General features: G+C 55.0%; 10 protein-coding genes across 10 annotated transcripts; 6 read left to right on the top strand and 4 right to left on the bottom strand.

The window, feature by feature from the left end:
* Positions 1–1,175: 1,175 nt before the first annotated feature.
* On the top strand, positions 1,176–1,418 carry PHYSODRAFT_374783 (hypothetical protein; the record flags this gene model as incomplete). The annotated part of the gene is made up of 1 exon (XM_009536698.1): positions 1,176–1,418. A coding segment is annotated over one exon (243 nt), but the record flags the coding sequence as incomplete, so codon positions are not given.
* Positions 1,419–3,435: 2,017 nt separating this feature from the next.
* Positions 3,436–3,651, bottom strand: PHYSODRAFT_523032 (hypothetical protein; the record flags this gene model as incomplete). Its single annotated transcript, XM_009536697.1, has 1 exon — positions 3,436–3,651. The coding sequence occupies one exon, from the start codon at positions 3,649–3,651 to the stop codon at positions 3,436–3,438; it is 216 nt and encodes a 71-aa protein (XP_009534992.1).
* Positions 3,652–6,776: 3,125 nt separating this feature from the next.
* On the top strand, positions 6,777–7,583 carry PHYSODRAFT_288549 (hypothetical protein). Its single transcript, XM_009536696.1, has one exon. It carries the CDS (start codon positions 6,855–6,857, stop codon positions 7,449–7,451), a length of 597 nt encoding a protein of 198 aa, XP_009534991.1. The 5' UTR covers positions 6,777–6,854; the 3' UTR covers positions 7,452–7,583.
* Positions 7,584–7,729: 146 nt separating this feature from the next.
* On the top strand, positions 7,730–9,115 carry PHYSODRAFT_256397 (hypothetical protein; the record flags this gene model as incomplete). The annotated part of the gene is made up of 1 exon (XM_009536695.1): positions 7,730–9,115. One exon carries the CDS (start codon positions 7,730–7,732, stop codon positions 9,113–9,115), a length of 1,386 nt encoding a protein of 461 aa, XP_009534990.1.
* A 333-nt stretch (positions 9,116–9,448) lies between these two features.
* On the top strand, positions 9,449–10,101 carry PHYSODRAFT_355836 (hypothetical protein). Its single transcript, XM_009536694.1, has one exon. It carries the CDS (start codon positions 9,483–9,485, stop codon positions 10,080–10,082), a length of 600 nt encoding a protein of 199 aa, XP_009534989.1. The 5' UTR covers positions 9,449–9,482; the 3' UTR covers positions 10,083–10,101.
* Positions 10,102–10,209: 108 nt separating this feature from the next.
* Positions 10,210–14,069, bottom strand: PHYSODRAFT_338817 (hypothetical protein; the record flags this gene model as incomplete). The annotated part of the gene is made up of 5 exons (XM_009536693.1): positions 10,210–12,943; positions 13,008–13,182; positions 13,248–13,293; positions 13,366–13,736; positions 13,829–14,069. 5 exons carry the CDS (start codon positions 14,067–14,069, stop codon positions 10,210–10,212), a joined length of 3,567 nt encoding a protein of 1,188 aa, XP_009534988.1.
* A 703-nt stretch (positions 14,070–14,772) lies between these two features.
* Positions 14,773–16,705, top strand: PHYSODRAFT_318491 (hypothetical protein; the record flags this gene model as incomplete). The annotated part of the gene is made up of 4 exons (XM_009536692.1): positions 14,773–15,155; positions 15,230–15,489; positions 15,515–15,693; positions 15,758–16,705. 4 exons carry the CDS (start codon positions 14,773–14,775, stop codon positions 16,703–16,705), a joined length of 1,770 nt encoding a protein of 589 aa, XP_009534987.1.
* A 94-nt stretch (positions 16,706–16,799) lies between these two features.
* On the bottom strand, positions 16,800–17,350 carry SOL5 (elicitin; the record flags this gene model as incomplete). The annotated part of the gene is made up of 1 exon (XM_009536691.1): positions 16,800–17,350. Exon 1 carries the CDS (start codon positions 17,325–17,327, stop codon positions 16,800–16,802), a length of 528 nt encoding a protein of 175 aa, XP_009534986.1. The 5' UTR covers positions 17,328–17,350.
* A 474-nt stretch (positions 17,351–17,824) lies between these two features.
* Positions 17,825–18,092, bottom strand: PHYSODRAFT_338814 (hypothetical protein; the record flags this gene model as incomplete). The annotated part of the gene is made up of 2 exons (XM_009536690.1): positions 17,825–17,839; positions 17,928–18,092. The coding sequence occupies 2 exons, from the start codon at positions 18,090–18,092 to the stop codon at positions 17,825–17,827; spliced, it is 180 nt and encodes a 59-aa protein (XP_009534985.1).
* A 3,359-nt stretch (positions 18,093–21,451) lies between these two features.
* Positions 21,452–21,652, top strand: PHYSODRAFT_522299 (hypothetical protein; the record flags this gene model as incomplete). Its single annotated transcript, XM_009536689.1, has 1 exon — positions 21,452–21,652. A coding segment is annotated over one exon (201 nt), but the record flags the coding sequence as incomplete, so codon positions are not given.
* Positions 21,653–24,960: the final 3,308 nt, after the last annotated feature.

Here is a 24,960-nt window from a genome sequence, read left to right as displayed (position 1 = left end):
ATATAATTGGTCAAAAAGGTTATTTGAACGCCAATCAGAAGCACGCCATGTCTTAGCTCGTCAATGCCACATTCACGAAGCAAGCTGCGCCACATCAAGTGCTCGGGATGGACAAGAACTCAAATGCCGGAGCGCCGTCCATTTCCTGCGTGAGTGAGCTTCAGATCAACGACCAGTGGTCTGTTGTCGGCCTCATCCTCCAATTCGCCGCCCAGATCGAAGTCCACACTCACGGGCCTGTGAGCATGGAAGCTCATTCCGATATGCGAGGCCACGTCTGGCCGGTGGCTAGCCCCCCTCCAAGAAGCTGCGCAACACCGTCGTCTTCAAGAAGCCGTCCAGCGTCGTCTCCAAGAAGCCGCCCAGCGTTGTTGCCAAAGCCACCTCGGAAAAAGGCAAGAAAACCAACTCCAACAATAACCTCTCCGCGGAGACCAGCACGAAAGCGCCCAACTCCATCCAAGACAGCTACACCAAGAGGAGCTCTTTCAACGACAAGTACCCCGTCGGGACCAACGCGTGCAAGGCTGACTGCGCCATCCGAAACCCGCATGCAAAATGCAGCCCGGTTAAACCATTCAGCTTTCAGCCCAAGCTCACACGAACAACTTCAACAGGTCCCGACCGCCAAAGGCGTCACGAGTTGCCCGGCTGGAAGGGCATTTGAGGCCCCTAAGCAGCGGGACAAGGCGTACTGGCAGTTCGTCGTATGTGTGGTAGACGACAAGTACAAAGATATTCCAAGGCAAGACCTCACCCGCGACCACGCCAAAAGCTTTTATTGCTTTGGATGCAAGGAGGAGCTTTCCATCAAGAAGGGAAAGAGTTTGTTTGGCCCCCACATGCGGAAATCCCACATCGAGGCCTTACGGGCTTTCAAAGAAAATGAGCGGCGTGAAGCAGCCCTGAAAGAATCGAACCAACTGGTGAACTTGTTTGAACGAGAAGATGAATCGTAACAGAGCTTCTTCGAGGGCATTTTGTCGGAATGGGTGGGTACGGATTTGCGACCTACAAGTATCATCGGCGACAGAGGATTCGCGAAGGCGATAAGGTTTGCAAACAGCGCAACCACTGTTCTTAAGATCCCGTCGAGACAAACGGTCGCGCTCCGTGTCCACGAGAATGCTTCAGAGCGCCGTTTGTCACTGCGAGTGATGCTGGTGAGCGACGACGAATGTGACTTCTATTCGGCCTCGTCGGATATTTGGACTTCGATAAAGTGTGAAAGCTTTATAAGCTTAACTGTTCACTACCTTGACAGCCTGTTCAACATAAAGTCGTGGACACTTGAAGTTACCTCTATTCCTGGAAAACACGATGGAGAAGCCATTGCAGATGTACTGTTACGTTGCTTTGCGTGGTGGCGTCTGGACCCCAAGAAGTGTGTTCGATTTCTACGAGATGCTGCGTCGAACATGAAACGTGGATGCACCCTCCTTGGGCTCAATCATCGATCATGCGCAGCGCACTCACTTCACCTCGTTGTAGCCGCAGCGCTTCTGCAGAAAGGAGATGAAACAAATGAAGGCGATAGCAGTTACTGATGCTGCCAGCACCGGTGTTAGTCCTGGCGAAGTTGGCAGTACTCTCGGCAACGACGTCTGTGTGCGCAGTGAGCAGTATGTGGAAACGGAAACCCAGTGGATAGATGAGCAGCTGGATGCCTTGGAAAATGACCCGGACTCGGACGACGACGGTGAAGACGAAGAGTTTATTAGTGAAGCTGATATTGATGCGCTTTGCGGGGAAGTTGCCAGTTTTGTTGCAGAAGCCGAGAAATCGGCGGCTATGGAAATTAGCTCGGCTGATATGGAGCTGGTTAGCAAAGCGGTTCGAAGGTTCCGAAAGCTGGCGGACTACTTCCATCGCTCACAAAAGGCTTGAAATCGACTAGATGAGCTGCAGTCTACTCGAAAAGAGCCCCTAAAAGTGTTGATTGATTGCCCGACGAGATGGAACAGCACAATGGTTATGCTCCAGCGCTTTTTGGATTTGCAGCCTGCGGTGAAAGATTTTTTCCTGTACATTAAGTCGGAAGAAGGCGAGAAGGAGTTTAACGATCGATCTACAAAAAAGTTGAAGCTTCCAAGTGCCAAGCAGTGGTTCATGATTCAGTGCCTGGTCGAGCTGTTGGTCCCGTTCAGCGTTGCCACCACTATGCTCGATGGAGAGACCTATCCTACGCTGATATCTGTTCATCTTTTCATCTCTTCACTCAAACGATCGCTGGACAACCAACAAATATATGATGTTCTCTATACAAGTGTCGAGAAGGAGGCATACGCAATGGAAGTGCTATCCATCATGCAATCCGTCCGCCGAAGCTTTTCAGCCTTGTTGAAGCAGCGGTTTGATAAGTAGGCAGACCCCGACCTTTTGTGGATATCGTTGCTTGACCCCTACATGACGAATTCGGCGATTTTCACTGCGGATGAATATGAGAAGGCGCGGGAGCAGTTTGCCGATGCGATGTTCGTGCTAAAGAAGAAGTCTGCTTTGGTTCACAACGACGCAGCTCGTTCTCAAAGCCCTGAAAAGCGAATGACTGATGCTACAGACCGCGCTCGACAGAGCTTCCTAAAGATGTTGTACGGATCGAGAACGTCAAGATCATCAGCTGCGACGGACGACAAGTTAAAGACTGACTGCGAGTGGGAGCTAAGCAGCTACTTGATGCAGTCGAGCGAGGCGGAGGTCAAAGATCTCGACAAGCCCCCATCAGCTTTGTCGTGGTGGAAGCAGAACCATTCAAAATTTCCGACTATTGCTGTTCTTGCTCGCAAGTGGCTTGGATGCATCGCTACATCGGTGCCCTCAGAGCGCGCGTTTTCCACTGCAGGTAACACAGTTACAAAACGACGTTGTTCGCTGAAGGCTAGCACAGTTCGGGATATGGTGTTTATGGCTCAAAATGGAGCAGCATGATATATCTAGTTAGTGATGACAACACTGTAACTAACATGTATAATGTTTGTATGCGTCTTCATAACGAAACTTCTTCACGTATGTAACTCATTTCAATGGTGCTTCTGCGATAGTATTGAATGAAGATGGTAGAGCGCTTCTGCAATTTTGGGCCACTCCGTCGGATCCAGAGACACACAAGCCGTGCACAAGTCCGGCATCGATTGAACTAACCTGATGAAAACTAAACAGCGCCACCATCTACATGATGACCACCTCAGAGACTTTGTGGTCTGAGTCAATATCCCCGCAGCCTTTTGCGTGTGAACACGAAATGACATGCTGATCCAACACGGGCAGTACGACTCCGACCAAGAACATGTCGACGTACACACACCACCTCCAGCGCCATCCACCGCGACATGCCAACGCCGGCCGTCATCTCTTCGTCTTCTCGCTTAGCTGTGAGATTGGTCTCTAGGCTGGAGGCGAGCTGGACGTTATCGACTTCAGGTCTCGATGCAGTACTTAAGTCTCAAGCGAGTGGAGGCACGTGAGCACGTACGCCGCGTTCCGAGCGATCGTCAACTTGCTGAGCTCGAAGCCTGTGGTGTTTTCACACACACTCAGCAACGCGCGTAAGTCGCCGCCCTCCATAATCTCCGAGACGGCGCACAAGTCCGTCAGTGAGTCCCAAGCCATGCCCGCGAACGGGACACTGCGCGCGTGCTCGAGCGTCGTCATGAGCTTCACGTCGGCCAGGAGTGCGTCCAGCAGCAGCATCTAGACCGAAACGAGCCGATGGTTGAACAGGCGTCTCTGGAGTCGTCGATGGACTTGGCTTCCGACTCCATGAGGGAGAATGGGACCTGTGAAGCCGTTCTCTTCCTCCGGCTCACTGGTTAGTCTGGCCGACTGTCGGTCATTGCCGCACGTTGTACGGGCCTACTCAGAGGAGGGGTCAGCTGAATTGACAATCAACTTAGCCACGTTGGCGGCTAGGTATGGCGTGTCTGTCACCACGAAGTTGTAGCCTTCCTGCAAGTCACGGGAATACAACCTAGAGATGATGTGAGTTCGCTGACAACGCATCAGGCCACAAGACAAGCGGCACAGCACACGACCAAGAGAGTTCTGCTATCTGAGACTACTTGTGTATTATCGGTGCGTAGGCCTAAGGGTAGAGAATCCGATCCCTTAGAAGGTGGCAATCTAGCGTTCCTGAGCTTGTAGTCAACTACGGTAGTCGAGCTAACATGCCACAAAATAGAATGCGAGCCGCCATATGCAATGAAGCAGCCCCCACAAGTGGCATCTCACTATTTCGAAATAGTGACCAAGCGGGTGGTGTCAAGGGGGCGTTGATTTGGCGACTTTTGACGTCTGGGTGTTAACCTTCGATAACACCGGACGTCGACAGCTCTACCTATGATAGCTCGGCGAGCGATCACCATGAGCTGGCTGCTGAGAAAATGGCCGATCCGCAACGCTCCGGCTTTCGCACTGGAATGGCCGGCGCCAACGTGCGAGCACGGCTCTCGTCGCCGTTCCAACGTGAGACTCATCGAGCAAGCGTGCGTGTATTCCCTCCACTGGAACCCTTCAATGTGGTCTGCGTCGCCCAGCTGCGAGCGGCGCTGCTGCTGCTGCTGAATGCCTCACAGCGTTGCTGCACAGGGGGAGGAGTGAAACATTGCAACAAATTTAAGGCCATTGCACCGGAAAGGACCGGCCGTACCAAGCTTGATGCACGTAGCGGGACTGTACACCACTATTCACGTGGCGCCAGAGATTTTTCACTGTGAAAGTTTAACAGTGTGAAATTGACACCACTCTAAAGCGGTGGCATCCAAGGTTTGGTTGCCCCGTCATCGACGCAGTCAGGCGCCCTGTCTTCCGTGCACCCGCCAAGATTGCTTGATGAAACATCTCGGTGAAGCGGGATTCGTACACAATTGGCTCCACCAGCCCGCGCCGCGGTGGATACATGCACGAGCTCGGGTGGTGCCGGCGGGCGGAACGACGACATTGCACCAGCGACTGGGGGCCATCAGATAAATTGAAGTTGTCATGAGTCATCGCGTGGGCCATGATATTAGCATCAACAGCATCAGGACAAGCTGTCTTTGGTCGATGTGCTGCGGTACCGAAAGGAGTGAACCGAGTACAGTGCATGTACACAGCTCTCGCCGAGCACATAGAGCACATAGTCAGCGGCGCATTCCGCCGTTGCAAGCTCGGAAAATCTTACCCACCACGCGAACGCGAGGGCGAAGTTGCCTTTCGCCCTGTCACAGAGACCAATTCTTGCGGATCACCAGATTTTTGTCCAATTTGTGTTAAATGCGCGTCCAAAAGGGCAAATTTATGCGAAAAAAGAGTGAAAGAATGCATTATGTGAGTTTGGCATCATCACGTTTATGCGGTGGCGGTACCGCCAAATGGGGGAGATACCGCCAAATGGGCTCTTATTCTCAATAACTGTACCGACGGAATTCGTTCAATGTTGTTAAATATTTTGCCGCCCGATTTGACGTGTTATCTCGGAGTCCGATTTTTATAAAATGGAGCTTCTACATGATCGGTTAGTCCAATTTAGCTATATCTGACCTGAGTTAGTAGCATAAGGCTCAGAGGGGAGGCATTCCAAGTTGGCCATACCTCCTCACCTCTCATGACGCATTAGAACTGCAAAACATTGGGGACAATAGTACACTGTATATAGCCACTTCATAGCACTATGGCCAGCTAAATCACCTGTGTGATCATCTACGGCCGCTACAACCTCGATCTGAGAGGGCCCCAGACATGTTTTCGCGGCGGTCCCTTTTGCCGGCGAAAAGCGGCATTTCTGGCCCCTGCTTCGCAACTCGCAGCCCCCAGACGCAAATCGGGCCAGATATAGTCAGCCCCTCCTGCTAAATCGGAGCCCTCCAGCAAATCGGGCCCGATATATCGGATCTTGGACCACCCGATTTGCCAAAACGGATGAAAGCCACAATAACAAAAAAATAGCTAGCAATACGTACACTGGATGTTTTTAAACCACAAAACCACAATAAAAAATCTCCAAATATCGTAACGTCGAAAACTATTGCGTCACATTTTCTTGAGCTCCATGCAGTGGCTGTCTCTGCTGGATTGAGAGAGCTTAATCGAGCGTTCTTCAGCTAGATTTCATTAAATATTTGTTGCGGCATGCTGAAGTATTGGAGGGGCTCATTAAGACTCTAGTGCGGCTTCCAGCAGCACGTGTCCTTCAATAAAATAATGCATGCACTAAATGTTGCGCTCAATGTATTGTATCTTTCCTTCATGCCAACCTTGACAATCCACAGGATACGACACTTCTTTACCTTCATGGGCACGTAGTTCCCTCATCTTTTTAAAAATCACTAGTAGAGAGCTGTTGAGTGAAATGCGTAGGCGAGCTCATCTCGAGAACCCCTCGGCAACCTGTTTCACTGCCATTTTGCTCGCCCAGGGCCTGGTACTATCATAATGCCGTAGTTTAACTAGAAAAAAACTACGACACTACTACCGCCAGAATTAAAATTCCGCGGAGCCAGAGTGCGACCTCCGTGAAGAAACCTCCGTGCTGCAGCTGAGAGAAGGATGCCCGGGGCCACGCTGACATGCACGTCGTGCCTTTGCCGTGCTCGGAGCCCAATTTGGGTCTCTAGACCCATTTCCCGTTAAAGAGACCCCGTCGCAAGAGAAACGCAGTGCGACGTGGCCAATCAGCGCGCTCGGTGGACGCGTCCAAGCACAGGGTGAGCTGTCGTCCCCGTCGTCTTCAGCGCCGAAGCTGAAGCTCAGAGAGGTCCTGGGCCACACGCACAACGAGGCCCATAATCCAAGTCTCCGTCAAGAGCTCAAGCCTGCACGTGTGCGTGTGTGTACATCCATCCACCCCCCTTAGACTCCATACCCCCATCAACATCACCATGAGCGCCATCGACGCCAGCCCCGAGCACTCGTCCTGGAAGACGGAGAATCCCAACAAGGCGCGCGACGCCATCTCGTGGCACGCCTACACGAGCGGCATGAAGATGGGCGCCGTGGCCACGGCCATCGCGGGCGCCGCCGTGTTCACGGCCAACGCGCGCTGGCCGGCCTTCCGCAACCGCCTCAACACGAGCGGCAAGACGGCGCTGGTCATCTCGCCCGGCCTGGGCGCCTTCACGCTCGAGGCCGAGACGCGCCTCATGCACGGCGCGCGCAACCCGGAGATGTACATGGCCAGCATGGACGGCACGTACGTGGAGCCGAAGCAGGAGGCGTCCAAGCTCAAGTTCTGGCAGAAGAGCGCCAACTTCCTGTACGACCACCCGTACCGCGCGCTCGTGACGGTCGGCGCCCCCATCGTGGGCGGCATCTACGCGTACCAGCACATGAACAAGGGCATCTCGGCCTCGCAGCAGATCATGCACACGCGTATCTACGGCCAGGCGTCCGTGGTCGTGCTGCTGCTGAGCTCCATGGCGTTCCACGACTACATGGCCAAGCGCGGCAAGTTCACGGTCGAGGACAACGAGGAGTAAGGCGGCCCCGACGGCAAAGGCTAGCATTGCACTCTCCTCCCCACCTGTCTTGAAGTCCAAGGCTCCAAGTTGCAGGAAGCGTAGCCGCTGGCGACCTGACAGAAATACAGCAACACATTTTTATTAGTATCCATCCGAGCCCGTGTGTATAATTGGGAGGGGTTTCAGGCTTCTCGTGACAACCAACATCACGGTTGTTGGTTTCTCCATTGCTGCAACGTACCTCGCTCGAAGTGCCCTCAGTTGGGAGAACGCAGCGCACTTAGCACCGCTGCAAGATGACGGCCAAGCCTCTCGTTCGACCGAGCGATGTGGACGTGCAGTCGCTCGTCATGCCGCTGCCTCAAGGCGTGGAGATGCCCCGCGTAGCGTCTCGCCGTTCGTCGCCCAAGGCAAGACGTCGACGCAGCAGCAGTGGCAGCAAGAAGAACGCCCCCACCAAGTCCGCACTCAACAGCAACGCGAACACCAACCGCCCCGATGGATCTCGCATGACTCAGCAGCAACTGCACATGTGGGAGCCCGTGCTCACGCTCGGATGGTCCATTGGCATCTGCTACACGATAGCGACCATGTGCATCGCACTCGGTGTCGTGATCGCCTACACCTCCAGCACACTCACGACGTTGCGCGTGGTCTACGACGGCAACCCAGGAACCGAGGCGGCCAACGCCGTCCAGGCCGACGGCAACGTCACGCAGCTCTCCAATTGCCGACTGGACTCGGCCGACGACGCCAATTCGTTCCACGCCGACCACACGTGCTTCGTGAACCTCAAGCTGCCGAAAGACGTCAAGAGTCCCGTGCGCGTGTTCTACGAGCTGGACGGGTACTACCAGAACCACCGGCGCTTCGTTTCGTCCATCATCCGCACACAGTTCACGGACGAGTACCGCCCCGACGCCGGCACGTCCATGCTCGAGTGTTACCCCATGAAGTCGACGGTCTCCGAGTTGTGCACTGTCGGCGCGTGCGAGTCAAGATCGGCCGCCAAGCAGCGCGAGCTCTTTCCGTGCGGCATCGTGGCCAATACCTTGTTCAACGACATCTTCTGGCTGCATGAGGGGGCTCTGCCGTCGGGTGAGAAGCTCTCGCGGACTGACTTGACGTCCAAGGGCATCGGACGCATCTACGCGGCGCACAACAACAAGAACCCGACATGGGACGTCTCCTCCAGCGCGTACCTGCCCGTGTGGCACAACCCGAACATGAGTCGCATCATCCCGCCGCCCAACGGCCCGACGGACCCGTACATCACTGCGGACTACACGAACAGCACCGCGTGGGTGCATGACGCGCTGGATCCGGACTATGGCGTGGGCACGGGGGTCGAGAACGAGTTCTGGCGCGTGTGGGTCGAAGGCGCCGCCATGCACCCGTTCCGCAAGCCGTACGGCCGCATCGAGCGCGATCTGCCCGCCAACACGACGCTCACGTTCGCCGTGCAGTCTAACTTCTTCGTGCGCTCCTTCAGCGGCACCAAGGCGCTGGTGCTGGAAGAGGTGGGCTGGTTCGGCAGCGCCAATTACGTCCTTGGTGCGTTCTTCCTGGGCGTCGGCGGCATCTTCTTCGCGGCTGGAGTGTTCTTCATGGGCCGCAAACTGCACAACCCTCGCGCGCTCGGAGACGCATCAGCCCTAGCGTGGAAGAAGAAGTCGCAGTAGTGGGGGCTAGGCCCTTGATGTATTTGAATAGTGGATGAAAGAGTACAAACTACAGCGCCTGCACACGCTTCAGTCCTTCAAGCTCATGACAACCATGCAAAGCGTGATCGGCGTGATTGCTCTAGGGACGCCCATCTATGTCCACTTCTGACGTACTTTTGCTTCCTGGTAGACTAAATTTGCATTCCAGATAATCAAAATGAGTGTTCACCCTAGCCGAATGTTTATGTATGCCCCGTCTCGCATCACCTCCACTGCATGAGCTGTCCGACCCAGCACCATCGAAACGAAAGCTGCGCCGCAAGTCGGCAGCCATTCCCCAATTGAACACGTCCACACCAAGTCGCCCCCCCCCCACACACACACCATGAGCTCCATCGAACACAACGCGTCCTGGGAGGCCAGCAACCCGAACGAGCGCCGTGACGCCATCTCGTGGCACGCCTACACGAGCGGCATGAAGACCGGCGCCGTCGTCGCCTCCGTCGTGGGCGCCGGCGTGCTCACGGCCAACAAGCACTGGCCGACCTTCCGCAACCGTCTGAACGCCAGTGCCAAGACGGCGCTCGTGGCCATGTCCTTCCTGGCCTCCTTCACGGTGGAGGCCGAGAACCGCCTGGTCCGCGGCGCGCACAACCCCGACATGTACATGGCGACCATGGACGGCACGTACGTGGAGCAGAAGCAGGAGGCGTCCAAGCTCAAGGCGTGGCAGCGCGCAGCCAACTTCCTGTACGACCACCCGTACCGCGCGTTGGCGACGGTGGGTGTGCCGGTGGTCGGCAGCATCTACGCGTACCAGCACCTGAACAAGGGCATCTCGTCGTCGCAGCAGATCATGCACACGCGTATCTACGGCCAGGCGTCCGTTGTTGTGCTGCTGCTGAGCTCCATGGCGTTCCACGACTTCATGGCCAAGCGCGGCAAGTACGGCGAGGAGAAGGAGGAAGAGGAGGCCCGCGCCTAAGGTGACGAGGCAGTCAAGCTAGGACAACGCAGCGCAGGACGAGACACGATGGCAGGGGCGGAAGGCGCTCTGCAGTAGAATATATCGCTTATTTGGATTTCTTTTGCTGTTTCGTAGCATTTACCGTCTACGATGCAGCGAGTGTGTTGAGTCGAGTCAAGTTGGCGGCAATGTCTTCACACGCGCTGATGAGGCAGCTCATGACGATGAAATCTTCCATCGTTACGTACTGGTCTTCATCGTCCAGCGAGCGGAGCAAGAGCTCCCCATAGCTCTGCTTCAACGTCGCGGCAGCCTCGTTCAAGGAGAAGGACTCGACGTTGAGTAGCGCGACACCAGCACTATCGGTACGATGCTGAGCCCACCAGCGCCGCCGACTACTCTTAGTGATACTTGGTGGAGCTATTTCTCGTTCATCGCCACTACTGCCAAGCACGTACGACCCAATGCCCGATGAAGAAGACGGCGGAGTGAAGAACACGGTCGATCTAGGGGGAGGCACCCTTGAGCTCGAAGCAGGTAGCGTCAACACGGCGTCGCTAGTAGCTGCACTCGATTCCAGCATGTCAACAGCGGAGCTGTCGTCCGATACGGCCATTGAACAAGCAGCTTCGTGTCTCCGAATTGCGGCAGTCGCATCGCCTAGCTGGTGAACCGTGTTGCTCGGGATCATCTGCGCCGTGTTCTCATAGATCTCAAGCTCAAGCCGAAAGCCGTCGTTGAGGGCCTGCATGAACTCAGCGAACGTGATCTGCCCGTCGTGGTTCTTGTCGACGAGCCTCATGAACTCATCCACGTATTGATCCATGTGGACATTCCCCTGGTCTCCGGTGTACGGCATCAATTTTTCAAGCAACACGTCCAATTCTGACGTGTCCACAGTCCCGCTGCGGTCTTTATCTGCGATTCGGAACGCTTCCTTCATCTGCAAGTAAATGGCGTAGTCGTCGGCTGTTTTGTACGTGAAATCCTGGCTGAAGAGCGTCGCGAGGGACTCGAAAGACTCCACGACCACAGACTCGTAGGCATTTTGACTGCGATCCCACCGAGCTTTAGCTGCTGCTGGCGTTGCGTTTGAAGGCAGCGGTGGCAATGGTGCTTCTGGAATAATATCGTCTGTTGCCGGAGCTCTCGCCGTATAGTAGACGGTTTCTGGTTGGTTAGCGCGCTCTTCTTCTTGCTCCTTGAAGGCAGCGGTACACTCGTCGTTGAGACTGCCAGCATTCCTGCGCTTAAGGCGGTAGCCTCCGTGATCGCAGTCTTTACTCGACCTTTCTTGCCATTCCACGAGGTCGGAAAGCAGTCGAAGTCTGTCGAGCAAAGTCCAGCACACAGCTAGTACCTGCGTGTACTGCTCATTGGAGAACTTGGATTTCCACAAGCTGGGCTCGGCCGTGGCATCGTGCACGAGCTTCTTCTGTTGTTTCAAGATCGCTGGCAACGTGACGGAAATCTCCTTGTGTAGAGATCGCGTTCCCTCTTCGTCCAACTTGGCTGTCGATGGATTGACCGAAGCTGTCTCGTTCACTGTTGGTAGATCTCTGACGCTGGGTGCAGTCGCGCGCGTGCTCGTGATGTGATGCGCAAATACTCGACCAAAGACTTTGCTGTATGCTCCAAGAAGCTGCTGGATGTTGGAGCGAAGCAGACCGCGAGCACTCTTTGGTTGAAGACTGGCTTCGACAAGCATCAAGATGATGATGGCCATGGAGTTTTCAGTCAGGCTTGAGTACGAAAGAGCTTTGGTGGTTGTTCGACAGCTGTGATCCAGCAATACCGAAGCAGCCATGTACGCGGATACCATTCCCGCCATACGCAAGTACGAAGAGCTATAGCACACGTACATGGACCCCACGATCCACACGAACAGCACGGCGTTGTTGACCGCATTGTAGAACACGACGTCTGAGATCTTGCAGATGAAGAAGTGAAGAATGGACGGAACGACAGTGCCTGCTACGAGCCCAGCCATGCGATTCTTCATGTTCCCATAGGTGCCTCCGACGTGGAACTGCGCCACCATAGCGATGGCGGTGGGCCCAGTCGCACTGAAGGCGAAGATGAACGTGGAGGCGCAGTACGCGATCAGCACGGCTAGTGTCGTACGGACGGCGAATATCGTCATTTTTCTCATGTACATCGTTCCTTGGTAGACACTGCACCACATCACGTGAAAGAACTTCCAAATGCGATATCGGCAAGTGAAATTCTTGTGGTTGAAGCGCTCTTCAAACTCGCACAATGTGTGGACGAACGAGTGGAACGAGTAGATGAACACGTTCAGCGACATGGTCTTCCCCACGTCACCAGGCGTATGAACCTCCGCTGAGAGCATTGCGCCGTATAATTTCGTGTACTTATTCATGAAATGGTCCACGGTTTGTTCCAAGTGGACAAACCTGGGCGCCGGCATATCCGTCGAGGCTTCCAGCACTCTGTTTGCGACCTCCCGCAATAAATCATTCGCTTCTGCCTGCATTAGATGGAGACTTTGCTGCATCCTCTTCATCAGAACCACGTGAGTCCAATGGCCGTTCTCAGCTTCGATGGAGAATTTCATAGCTCGTAGATCCTTCAGAAGCCGCGCGTAAAGCTTCACGAATTGCTTGGCGATGTTCTTGTTGAATGTGAGACACAAGCCCACGCCCACGATCTCCTCCCACCAGCAGTCGTCCAGAAGTTCCTCCATCTCGGACAATCTGTGTTGCGCCGCTCCTAATAGTCGGTCAAGCCGCAGCCGAAAGAAATCCATCTTCTTTATGTCCTTCACGCGGAAGCAATACGAGTCCATGATCAAGTTCAGGATCTTGCGGATGTCATTCGGTGCGTGAGCCATGTGCCGCATCACCTTCTTGGTGGCACTAGCATAAAACATTTGAACGTTAGTGCGAGGCACGAACTTTCGTTCCTAATTGCGAGACTTACAAGAGCGGAGTGGGCAATAGTACCGTCATGAGCGAGATGAGCGTGCCGACCACGCCTACGATGCTGTACACAGCCAGATTCTTCATGAGCCCCAACGTGGCGTAGTCACTGTTGTTGAGATCCTTCAAACCGGTGCCATCAACCCTCGGATTCATGGGATCGATGAACTTTAACACTAAATTCAGACAAAGTTTTGTTAGCTACCAAGCTAAGCAAGTGTTTTTTTAGTAAATAACGTACTGAAGAAAGCATTAGACATCACCGCAAACTTTTTGACGTTGTGTTGCTGCAACACAGCCAGAGCCTTGTAGTTAGTACAGTTCTTGATGAATGTCAAACACAGTCAAGCTTCACTTACGATGGGCAGTAAGAAGACCACGAACGTGAACACGAGCATGAAGGGCAAGACGAGTCCCCAGTCGTGCAAACTGACGAAATACAGCGTGTCGTTGAGGTTCTCCGGCACTGAAACGAGGTTTCCCTGCGTGATGGGGATCCACAAGAACACTGCGAAATTGTACAGCAGTGCGAGGCCCACGCCCAAGTCGATCTGCCAGATTTGCTGTACAACCCCGCCAACCGTAGGCGCTGAGGCGTAAATTACCATGATGGCAGCGTAAGCCAGCCCACCCAAATAGTAGAAGGAAGGCAGGAGCTTGGAGCCATTCGATGAGGCCGAAGATCCCGTCTGAATCACACCCGCGAGCAACACCCCAGCCGCAGCGCGAGCTGCACACCCAATGTGCCGGCGGAATACTGTTCATAAATTAAGTATTTCAGATAATGAGCTTGTAAATTTCTTAGTAAATAGGAAACGTTACCTCTCTCTTCGGGTCGTCGACTGGGTTTCTTGACTATGGTCTTAAGACCTTGAGTCTCCTCGTTTGCCATGGACGATGAGGCAGTGGACGGGTGTTTCCGAAGGCGCAGTTGCATGGATCGAGTCGTTGGCGTCGTGGGCGAGTCCATGTCCATGTAGTGCTCCCCCACGCCTGTTATGCCGGTCGCGGCCTCCCATGCGGAGGGACTTCGCGCCCGCGTTTCCTTCTTGAGCGGCGTCATGAGAGAGAGAGAGAGAGAGAGAGAGAAATTGTAAGTGAAGAGCTCACGCACGGCACAGCTGGCGAGCGGTTGGCAGGATGGGCGAAACTTCACTTCGCGTCCATTATCACCTGGGAGAGAAACGACCGACTTCAGAATAGGCAGTGTATTGAAATCTTCGAGCAAGTCAAACGTGGCGATCGTACAGCACAATGCCACAGTCCGAAGGCAGCATTCTTGTCGAACGATCTGGCATTGTGAATATGCAACGCAAAAGTCGTTCTTGGGCGGTAGCCAAGAAGCACAACTCTATCGCCAGTCTCTCCTTCCTTTAAAGTGCACAGCTCCTGGCCTTGACGCTTCTCAACTTGGCGTCCCCTGTTCGCCCGCTTGGCAACGGAATGGCGTTCTGCATTAACATTTTTGTGCGTCCTGGAGTCATGTCCTGCCTGCCGAACAGCTGAAAGTGCCCATTTTGCGTTAAATAGACGATGCAGACGTCCGGCTTCGGTCTAGGATATTATTCCTCTTCAGTTGTTGTGACCAGGAAATCCAGAATCCAGCACCTCGAATCGATGGCAGCAGCTCGCTTCCATGGTGTCAGATAGCCACGGCCACGAAGCGGCCATCAGTTGCCTGCGTGTCTAAGATCCGCTGTCCCTTCATTCCTCAATCCGCCGTCTGTCCAGCAACAGGATACGACCCGTAGCACCCCCTCCGTTGTATGGCCCCACCAACTGCGCCGATGAAGCAGTTTTCGTACGAGCTGGAAGGCACCGCCACGGCCACGCACGGCGCCGTGCGCATGGGCCACCTCAAGAGCGGCTTCACGCCGGACATGACGCTGTTCAAGAACCTGCGCGAGCTGCGCCGCAAGTTCGACCCGAGCGGCACCAACAAGCTCTTCGGCTGGCGGAAGGCCGACCCTGGCGCGGGCAAACGGGGGGCCTACGAGTGGGTGACGCTCAACGACTTCCTGCCGGTCGTGGAGGCCGCCGCGTCGGGCATGAGCCACATCCTCAAGCTGCAGCGCGGCGCCATCGTCGGCGTCTTCGCCAAGAACTGCTACCAGTGGTCCATCGTCGAGCACAGCGCCAGCCGCATGGCGTACACGCTGGGCCGCTCTACGACACGCTGGGCCCCACTGCGATCCCGTTCATCCTGAACCACACCGAGATGAGCGTCGTCTTCTGCGGGAAGGAGCAGTTCAAGGTCCTCATGGGCGTCGTGCACGAGTGTCCAAGCGTCAAGACGGTGGTGCAGTTCGAAGACGACATTGATGAAGAGGAGAAAGCGCTAGCTCAGGAGCACAAGGTGAAGCTCATGACGCTCGACCAGCTGATCGAAGACGGCAAGAAGAACGTCGTGCCGGCAGATCCGCCACTTCCCAGTGACCTGGCCACGATCTGCTACACTTCGGGCACGACGGGCGATCCGAAGGGTGCCATACTCACACATGCTAGCAGCTTGTGCTCTGGACTTCACGCTGGTCTTGCCGACGGACATTCACTTGTCGTGTCTGCCATTAGCGCATTGCTTCGAGCGCGTGATCCAGACGACGTTCATCTACAATGGAGCGGCGGTGGGGTACTACTCGGGAGACGTCAAGCTGCTAATGGACGACTTGGGAGAGCTGCAGCCGACGGTGTTCCCTTCGATGCCGCGCTTATTGAATCGGATCCATGACAAGATTACTCAAGGTGCTGCAGCGGCGGGAGTGGCTATTTGACACGGCGTACGCTTCCAAGAAGTACTATCTCAAGGACGGCTACAAGACGCACGCGTTCTGGGACTTCCTGGTCTTCAGCAAGGCTCAGCAAGCTTTAGGCGGGCGTGTGAGGCGGATGATGAACGGGTCTGCGCCGCTGTCTAAGGATGTAAAGGAGTTCTGCCAGATTGTGTTCGGTGCGACGATGCTCGAAGGCTATGGCCTGACAGAGACTGGAGCTGTGATCTCCTGCTCGACGGACGAGATTCCGCCTGGTGACCACATCGGAATCCCTCTGGGTAACGTGCAGATTTGCCTGGAGGACGTGCCCGAGATGAACTACACGAGCCACGACAAACCCTGTCCTCGAGGCGAGATCCTCATGAAGGGCGACAACCTCTTCGTCGGATACTACAAGCAGCCAGAGCTGACGAAGGAGGTGATCGACGCCGACGCCTGGCTGCACACGGGCGATATCGGCTGCTGGAACGCGGACGGCACGCTGCGCATTATCGACCGCAAGAAGAACATCTTCAAACTGTCCCAGGGCGAGTACGTCGCGCCCGAGAAGATCGAGGGCATCTACATCAAGAGTCCGCTGATCGCTCAGGCGTTCGTCCACGGCGATTCGCTCAAGAACTACCTCGTGGCAATTATCGTCCCCGACTCCGAGGTCGTCGCTAAGTGGGCGAAAGACAAGGGCCTCAAGGCCTCGTTCGAGGAGCTCTGCACTGCGGATTCACCCGCTGGCGCCGAGTTGAAGGCCGACATCGCCCGCGAGATGGAGAGGCTGGCAACAGAGTACAAACTCTTCGGCTTCGAGCGCGTCAAGAAGTTCCACGTCCACTCGGAGCAGTTCACGCCCGAGAACGACTTCGCCACGCCGACGTTCAAGCTCAAGCGCCCGCTCATTGTCAAGCACTTTGGCCCCGAGCTTGAAAGCATGTAGACGGAGTAAATGTGATGGCATGGTCATTTGAAGTTAGATTGAGAACTGGCCTACATGTAGTTAATGACTAACGCAATTGGACACTTTCATCTGCTTAGTGCACGAGAAGGAGGCCCACAGAGATGGCAATGGCGACGACCGAGACGGCAGACGCTTGTACAGTGCTAGCAGCAGCGTTGGAGGAGCCGCTGGCGCTCGAGTCGGACGTGGCGCTGTCCTCGTCGCCGACGGTGACGGCGTCGTCGCTGCCGACACGGGAGCTGCCGGCGATGTCGATGCCCATGGCCGTGCACTTGTCCACTACGGGGTCCACGAGGTTGCTCATGAGGTTGAGGTTCTCGTTCAGCGGCAGCGTGCAGTCCTCCGGGTCGATGGCGAGGATCGCGGCCATGAGCGACAGACACGTGTCGGTCTCACAAAAACTCGTCAACTGCGCGTCCGACGGCGTGCCGTCCAGGTCGGCGAACACGACGCCTGAGTCGCTGGCGCACGCCGTCGTGTTGGGGTTCGTGAGCAGCGAGCCCAGCTCCGACTGCTTGCAGACGCCGACGGCGGCGGCCTGCTGGGCTGCGAGCAGGCACGTGAGGACGAGAGTCAAGGCGAGCGCGAGGACTTGGTTCATTGCTGAGCGGAAGGATGAGCATCCGAGGAGGAGGATTGAATAATGGCGAAGGGAGCGCCGCACGCTTTGCGCCTCATAAGAGTGTGCGGGTGCCTTGATCCTTGACAGGCACTCGGCCGTGATCGTCCCACTAAAGTCAGCAGCGGGACGGACCGAGAGACGATCGCGATTTGCATCGATGTCGCGTTGTGTGCAGCTTGTGCCCTCGGTTGATAAGCTTCTGGCGCGTGGGGTGTTTGAAGCTCAGCCTCGAGCGCTGGACAAGCCGCTGGTGTCATGTCCATTATCCTTAATGGACATTGAACATCAAGAGTGGTTGGTCTCATTCTAGGTGAATACAAGCGATGCCAGCAACCTTAGGCGTGGATACCACACTTCTTGCGTCGAGCTTGCCTATTGCAAGGCTGCGAGGCGTCCGATTGACTTTCTCGTTACACGGCTTGCTAAGTATAATACACCCGAGAGATAGAAACCCGATCAGCCTCTGCTCTCGTCCATCACAACTTCATCTCCTCGTCATCACGATTCCATCACTTCGAGTCCGAGTTGCTCACGGAGAAGTCGATGTAGCCGCGAGGACCGGGCATGCGCGTGCCGAACCGTGTACATGCAGGGCGCGCCGTACCATCCGAAGCTTTGGACGGAGACGGCGAGGGCTTCCGTGACGATGAGTCCGGCGCCGGCACGCTGCGAGTAGTACTCGACTTGCATGGGTCCTGCCTCGTGGGTCACGGGGTCGCATCGGGCACGCGTGAGCGGGGACATGACGAGGCGGTTCTTGAGCTAGTTTTTTTGCTGAGCTGGTGGGCTTGAAGAGCGTGTAGTCCTTGAGCGCCACCGTCATGGGTAGGCGGGTTCTTGGCGGATGGAGTGAACCACTTGTACTTGACTGAGCAAAAGACAGAATGTCATTGAATTGAGGTTAGCGAGTAGCAACAAGTACCGGTAGCTAGCTCTGAGGGGCGTCTCCAGGGGGAGATGCTGCTAATGCAACACGAAAGCCAGGTTGAAGCCTGGTACAAGCAGAGATTCGCCGAGCACGAAGTAGTGACTTGGAGCGGAGTTGAACGGAGACTGGTCCACGTCTCTGGAGCAGAGTGACTCATCTGGAGGCGAGCTTCGATTGGTACTGCGTCGACACGGGAACCGCTGACGAGATCGATGTCGAGACGGGCGCTTGTCCACGTAGACTTAGACCAGTACATCCCCCGCGACTCAATTCGCTGTTCGTCGGCGGAATGCAGCGAGGAGCTCTCGCCAGCGGGACACGTGATTAATTTCGGTGACGAACTCCCATGAGTTCTCGCTTGTCGGCAGGTCTGCCCACTGCACGAGGTACTGCACCCGTCCAGGACGCCGGCGTTTCCGTAACAATGCTGCGACGACGTAAATCCGATTTCCAGTGTCGTCGAATAGAACAGGCGCTGCACGTCGAATTGGGCGCCCGATGAACTGCGGAGGGCACCCAACGGAAAGCTTGATCTGGTCAACGTTGAACGACCGGTGCGAACGCAAGACTTCGGGCAACACGAGCCGGTATGTTGACGGCCCCAGCACTTTCTCGATCGGAAATGGCCCCAGCCACTTAGGCAGCAGTTTGTTCACTGTCGGATCTCGCTCAGGATCGTAGTCTGGCCGGGCCATCCGATTGGTGTTCAGGAGCTGAGCCTTGACGTACACGAAGTCGCCCACGTTGAAGTGCACATTGCGCCGACCCCTGTCATAGTACCGTCGCTGGCGTTCTTGCGCTTGAGCCAGATGGCGCCGAGGGGACTCAATTGCCTCCGCCCTGGTACTCACGAACGAAGCTTGATCTTCAGCAACCCAAAGTGCAGGAATTGGTCGTCGTCCCGTGTCGACTTCCATGAGGCTGCGTCCTGTCGAGGTGTTGATGCCAGTGGCGTGCGCAAACTCGATGCACGGGAGCCAGTCGGCCCAGTCGTCACCATAGTGAGAGACGGAGCATCGCAGCGCGTCTTCCAGCGTTCTGATCTGCCTCTCACTCTGGCCGTCCGCTTGGGCACGGTGTGACACGGTCATGCGCAGCTCAATCTGCATGATCTTGGCCATGAAAGTCCACAGATCACTCAGGAACTTTGGATCTCTGTCCGAGACGATCGAGCGCGGTGTACCGTGGATCACCACGATGTTGTAGAAGAAGAGTTGGGCGACGTCGTTCGCTGTAGCATCCTTTCGGGTAGGCAAGTAGCGCGAACGCTTACTTAGACGGCAGACCACAACGTAAATCGCATCAAATCCTTTCGAGAGAGGCAAACCAGTCACAATGTCCATCGAAATATCCGTCCAGCTTGCCGTCGGAATTGGAAGAGGTTGCAGCAGACCTCTGCGCCGATCACCAGATTTGTTGCGAGCACAAGTCTCGCACGTACGGATGTATTCATCGACTGTCGAGCGCATGCCACGCCACAGAAAATGCTGGCGCAAAGCCAGAAACGTCCGCACAGCCCCAGTGTGAGCCACGACGGCATTGTCGTGGTAGTGCACCAACACGTCCAGCATCAACCGGTCATCTTGAGGGAGCACGACTCTCTTACCCTTGCGCAGGATAATCAACCCGTCCTGGAGATCATACTTCGCGGTCGCGCTTTCCTCTGTGGTGGAGTCCCTCAGATAAAACCTAATAAACTCCCACACGTGTCCTGCCACGCAACTACGGGGGGGGGGGGGTACCCCTGCAAGCCAAATACCCAAAGACAACGAGAACTAGTCCCGAGATCTCTAGGCCTCACCTTGTGTAGCAAGACTCGGATCTTTATCTAGCGTAATTCCTAGAAGACGTGTAATATGAAGGGGTGAATATGGGGTTCCTTACACTCGCAGGCAGAGACTTAGGTTAACTCTGTCGCGGATGCACTTGTACAGCGAGGTAACTCTTCCCACTGTACGACAACTTGTTGTACAATATTTACGAGATCTACTGGAGATCTCCTGCCGCAGCTAGTCTGCGGGTCCAAACCAAAGTGCGAGACGCACACCAATACCTTACTAAACCGTTTAGAGTGTCCTACTGTCGAACACTGAGAGCTGATCTCCTGAGTCCAGACAATGCAACACACTACGCTACTAGAAGGTTACCGGGGAGGCCAAATCAATCCAGAACCCCGAGTACACTTCGCAAGTAGGTAGGAAACAGTCACAGTACACACGTAGGCGCTAACCGCACAACACAAAGACTAATATGAAGAAGTACCTTGTCTCGTTGTTGGAAATTCTGAACTGAACAGCCTGGGTTTCGTAATCAGTCGCCGGCCTTCTATACGGGACGCTGAGCTAGGTGTCCCATAATTCAAGTGGCTCACTCTCGGGTCACCTTCGGGTACCCTCCGGGTCACCTTCGGGTACCCTCCGGGTCCATCGCCTCACAATCCTTCAACCCGCATTACGATACCCGCCCTCTCTTCGCGTGAGGCTATCGAGCAGGTGGCTGCCACGCGTAGAGCTCCTGCACCATGTCTGCTTCTCCACCCACGTCGTCGCCTTCGTCGTCGGCCGCCGGCGTCCCTCTGCTGAGTGCTGCCCCGTCGTCAACCTACAGCCACGGAGATTGCACCGCCTGTCACTCCCTTGGTCGATCTATACCGGCCGCGGCTCCATCCTCCGGTTCGCAGCCATCTCTATCGGAACGCGCGCGCATTATCCAGGCTGCTCAAGTCACCGCGGCCCTCGATCACGAGGTGCTGGATCTCCGGGGCCGTCTTGACGTCGCCCAGGATCTTCTTGAAGCATCTGGTCGCCACACTGCAAGTCTTCATCGAGCCATCCATGATCGCGATCTGGAGGTTCAACGCGTGCGCAACGAAGCCGATGGTCGTCTCCGAGATCTCTAGCAGGCCCAGAACACCGAAGTAGAACACCGTCAGCAAGCCGAAGCTGCTGAACAACAAGTACGCGCAGATCTCGCACGGGTCGTCGCTCGCTCAGCTGATGCCGATGAAGTCACTCCGTCCGCTGCAGCATCGCCCTCTAACGTCATCCCCAGTCAGTTGGAGATCGCCCTCGGAGATCCGGATGATCTACGAGCCGAGCTGGCAGATATCAAGGCTACCTGGACCCCTCCTCCTACTGCATCGGTGACCCCAGGTGGCCGACTGTTGGCTGCCAGCGAAGCTGCCACCCCATGGACATGCCCTCAACCGACATGGGCATGCTGGGAAAAATTTCATCGTTATTACAGTGAGAAGAAACTGTTCTCCCCCAAGGGCAATATCAATCGTGGATCTGTCCGCGCAAAGCTCCGCCAAGAGGCTACTGCGAAAATGACAACCTCCAACTTACCCGAGGCATCGACTGCCCAGCTCATTTGAGTCATTCCTGTCGTAAACGATGCATCGTCCGGTCAGCATTCCAATTTCAGTATCTACAACATTCAGCAAATTGTCTGTTCAACGATAGTATATGCTGACGTAACATTCACCCCAGGCCGATTGCGCTAATTTCACGCAAGTACTGAAATATAGTTGTGGGTTCCACTAATGTAGGGCGAACGCGTTGAGCCAGCGTTTATACCGTCCACGGAGAAGCGCTATTTCCTTCATTAGTTGCAGGCCGGCGTTCATCGATATTGTACGATGCCAACGCGCTAAAGATGGCGATTGCTGTGCTGCCGTCCGGTTGGGATGGACTCAGATGTCGGCGGGTGTTGACAGCCGCCAACCCTTCACTTCGTTGCAGTGCCTGCGCACTTGGGAGGTGAGAACAATGAACAAGACCATAATGGCGTCAATAGTGATCACTGGATCGCCTTTATCATGGCCAGTTGTCTCGATTCTATGAAGTTGGAGGTGGCAGAGGAGCAGGTGATTTCACAAGATCTTTTTAATTTGTGCGAACCCTATCTCAACCACTTCGTGCTCCGCATCAATAACGACTGCTGCGTTACCTTTACACTCACAAGCCTGTTCGGCTGCAAGGAGCCAGCATCATTTCCCACACAAGGGTCGGCATGGCTTCCTCCGTGCTCATTGGGTCCGTCGCAAGTCATATACCCACAGCTACTCTTCTGAACTGTGCTTCACACTACCTGGCGGCTGACTCGCCCCCCGAGCAACAAAACCGAGAGGATACTTGACCTCTTTCCGAAGGAGTAGAGTCCGTAGTGCCAAGCCCCAGGACTCCCGACTCCCCAACGTCGACCTACCCACAGCTCGAAGTCGAACCCGTTCGCCAAGGCCCACGTTCGACAACAACCCCATCGGACCCGCTTCTCGACCAACGTCACCATACCATTCCAGTGTGGCGACTCGTGGAGTACATGCCTGATGCAGCCGGATACAGACCGAACCGCATAAGGCATCCTCTCTACGAGTTTCCCATCGTTCACCTTCAAGACGCGAGCGACAGAGCGAGGATGGCTTCGTGACGTCTATCATCGGCCGAAATGGAGCGAACGGCGAGGACGACTGGTTCGCTGTTTTCAACATCCGCTACAGTGAGTTCCGGCAGAAGAACCTGATCGGTGTGAAGTGGAGACTGCATGAGCTTTGCGCCGAGCGGAATCTCGGTTGTCCCTTGCCCAAGAGGGAGTGTCCATTTTGCTACGGCAATTATCCACGGATGACGACGGAAGTCGAAGAGTCTCCAAGATTCAAGAAAGAATACAGGTTGCTATTTCGAAAATACAAGCAGGTCAAGCAAGAAAGGCACCCGAAACTAGTGCTATCTAAATCAATACAGATGAATGAATCTATACAAAATTCACTTGCGTATGCTGCTCTTCCATCATACCAAGAGGGGAAAATAGACGTGAGAGACAGCGCATACTCTGTACTAATGACTGGTGTTGTTCAGAGGCACATGAATCGATTTATGACAGCTTTTAGCCATCGTGAACACAAGTACAAATGCTGGTACCCAAAGGCTCCTTCACATTGAACGGTCATGGTAGTGACGACGGTAGAAAAGCGCGATTGCTGGCATTCTCCACAGTAGAGGTCCTGATGCACAAGCTCGTACTCTTGAACTTCTATTATTACCCTCAAGTGGCCTCGAGGTTAGTCCCCTTCGATCTCAAAGGGTCCAGAGCTTCTCTTCTGGATAATGGGATCGGCAAGCTGCAAATGTATTGCGCTGTGCAGGGTCGGCCTGACGGCGGCTTGATGTTGCCTCAGGCGGTGCTTCCGCTGCATCACGTGGGTCCCCAACAGCCGTGCTGCTGGCCCTTATGTCGCGAGCAGGGTCGCGGTCGCTGGTGTTGTTGGCCGCCCTCCTTCTGGCCAGCTCTTCGTCTATTGTACGCAAAAACGCCATAGGGGTTAGCGACGGAGGGAAAAGGAAAATGAACTTCAGTGCGCGCGACACCATACCTGCTTCTCGCTCGACGATTTGAATAGTGACCTGATTTCGCTTGGGCTAGATTTTTAAAGGAGGAGTGACAGTTCTACCTGTTTTAGTTTTTGTATGGCTAAAGGAGGGGCGACATGAAAGCGTAATTACCCATGTAAAAACTACGTCATGGCGTGACGTCATAGAGTAGCTTGAATACGGGGCGGTGTGACAACCATACATATACTGACTTCAGTATTGAAGTAGGACGGATGTATTCTTCGCTTCTCTGGCATACAATCCCAGACACAAAGCAATTCTTGTAAGGGTGTCGCCCCGCCTGCCCAAAAAGTGGGTAATGTTTAGGCTCTATCAATGTTATAGACGGTCCGTTGTTACCTTTTTCACTGAAGGAGGGGTGACAGCTATACAAGTACTTTTGTTTTGTATGTCGGTAAGTGGTTCAGCAGAATGACACCGTTGAAGCACCTGGATAAATCGCGCTGCCCTCATTCCTCAACTTGCTCGGACGCACGGAACTCGAAACTCCCGACACGAATCACACTCTAAACCACTCCAATCTTCGGCGGCGCAGCGAGCCGATGTGGCTAATGAGGCCTCGGAGTTGTCGGTACCGTGTCCGTGTAACCGCCGCTGCGACGGTCGTCATGAGCGGAACATGTAGTGCAGCACAGCCGCCCGCTGATGACCGGCACTGCATACCGCTATCTCGCCTACGACGGCGGGCTGTTCCTAATCTTTTCTTAGGGTGCTTCTTGCCGGCATCATTACCGAGTGGATCTGTTACCTGCGCTAAGGATAATAATGAATCTATAATTGGAATCGCACAGCAGTTCAGAACAAGATGCTCTGCTTATTTAATTGGGTTGTCCGTTGCCAAAGCACTTCCTGGTGATTTTCCGTTTGGCAGTTTGGAGGGCCTCACGTTCCCTCGGTCAGCCCTTGAATCGTACGCGAAAACGTGGATCGTCCACTCGCCTCTTCATCCTCTGCTCCCTCATTTCCTGTCAAACCTCTCTCTATCACCACATATGTCAACGTTGTGAGGTGCACGCGGGCCTTACATACTTGGGCTCGTTACCGCACTACGCTACCACCCCGAACGCTTGCAACAGACGAAGTCGCTCTCTCGTGCATAATCATTGTGCGATCATGACCCCAGTACTTCTCAACTTGGGGTTCGACCAGCTTCCAACATCTTCGAGCTTGCCAACAACAGTTGATGGCGCTGACCAAGACCAAGCGAAGCCAGACAGAAGATTCGTCGCCACAGCCGAAGCCAGGCAGGAGTGGGTCGCCACAGCCGTAGCCAGGCAGGTGTGGGTCGCCA

Source organism: Phytophthora sojae (genome assembly GCF_000149755.1).
Source record: "Phytophthora sojae unplaced genomic scaffold PHYSOscaffold_9, whole genome shotgun sequence".
Taxonomy (NCBI): Eukaryota; Oomycota; class Peronosporomycetes; order Peronosporales; family Peronosporaceae; genus Phytophthora; species Phytophthora sojae.
The sequence above is the reverse complement of the archived record's forward strand: the minus strand, read 5'-3'. Positions and strand labels throughout refer to the sequence as shown.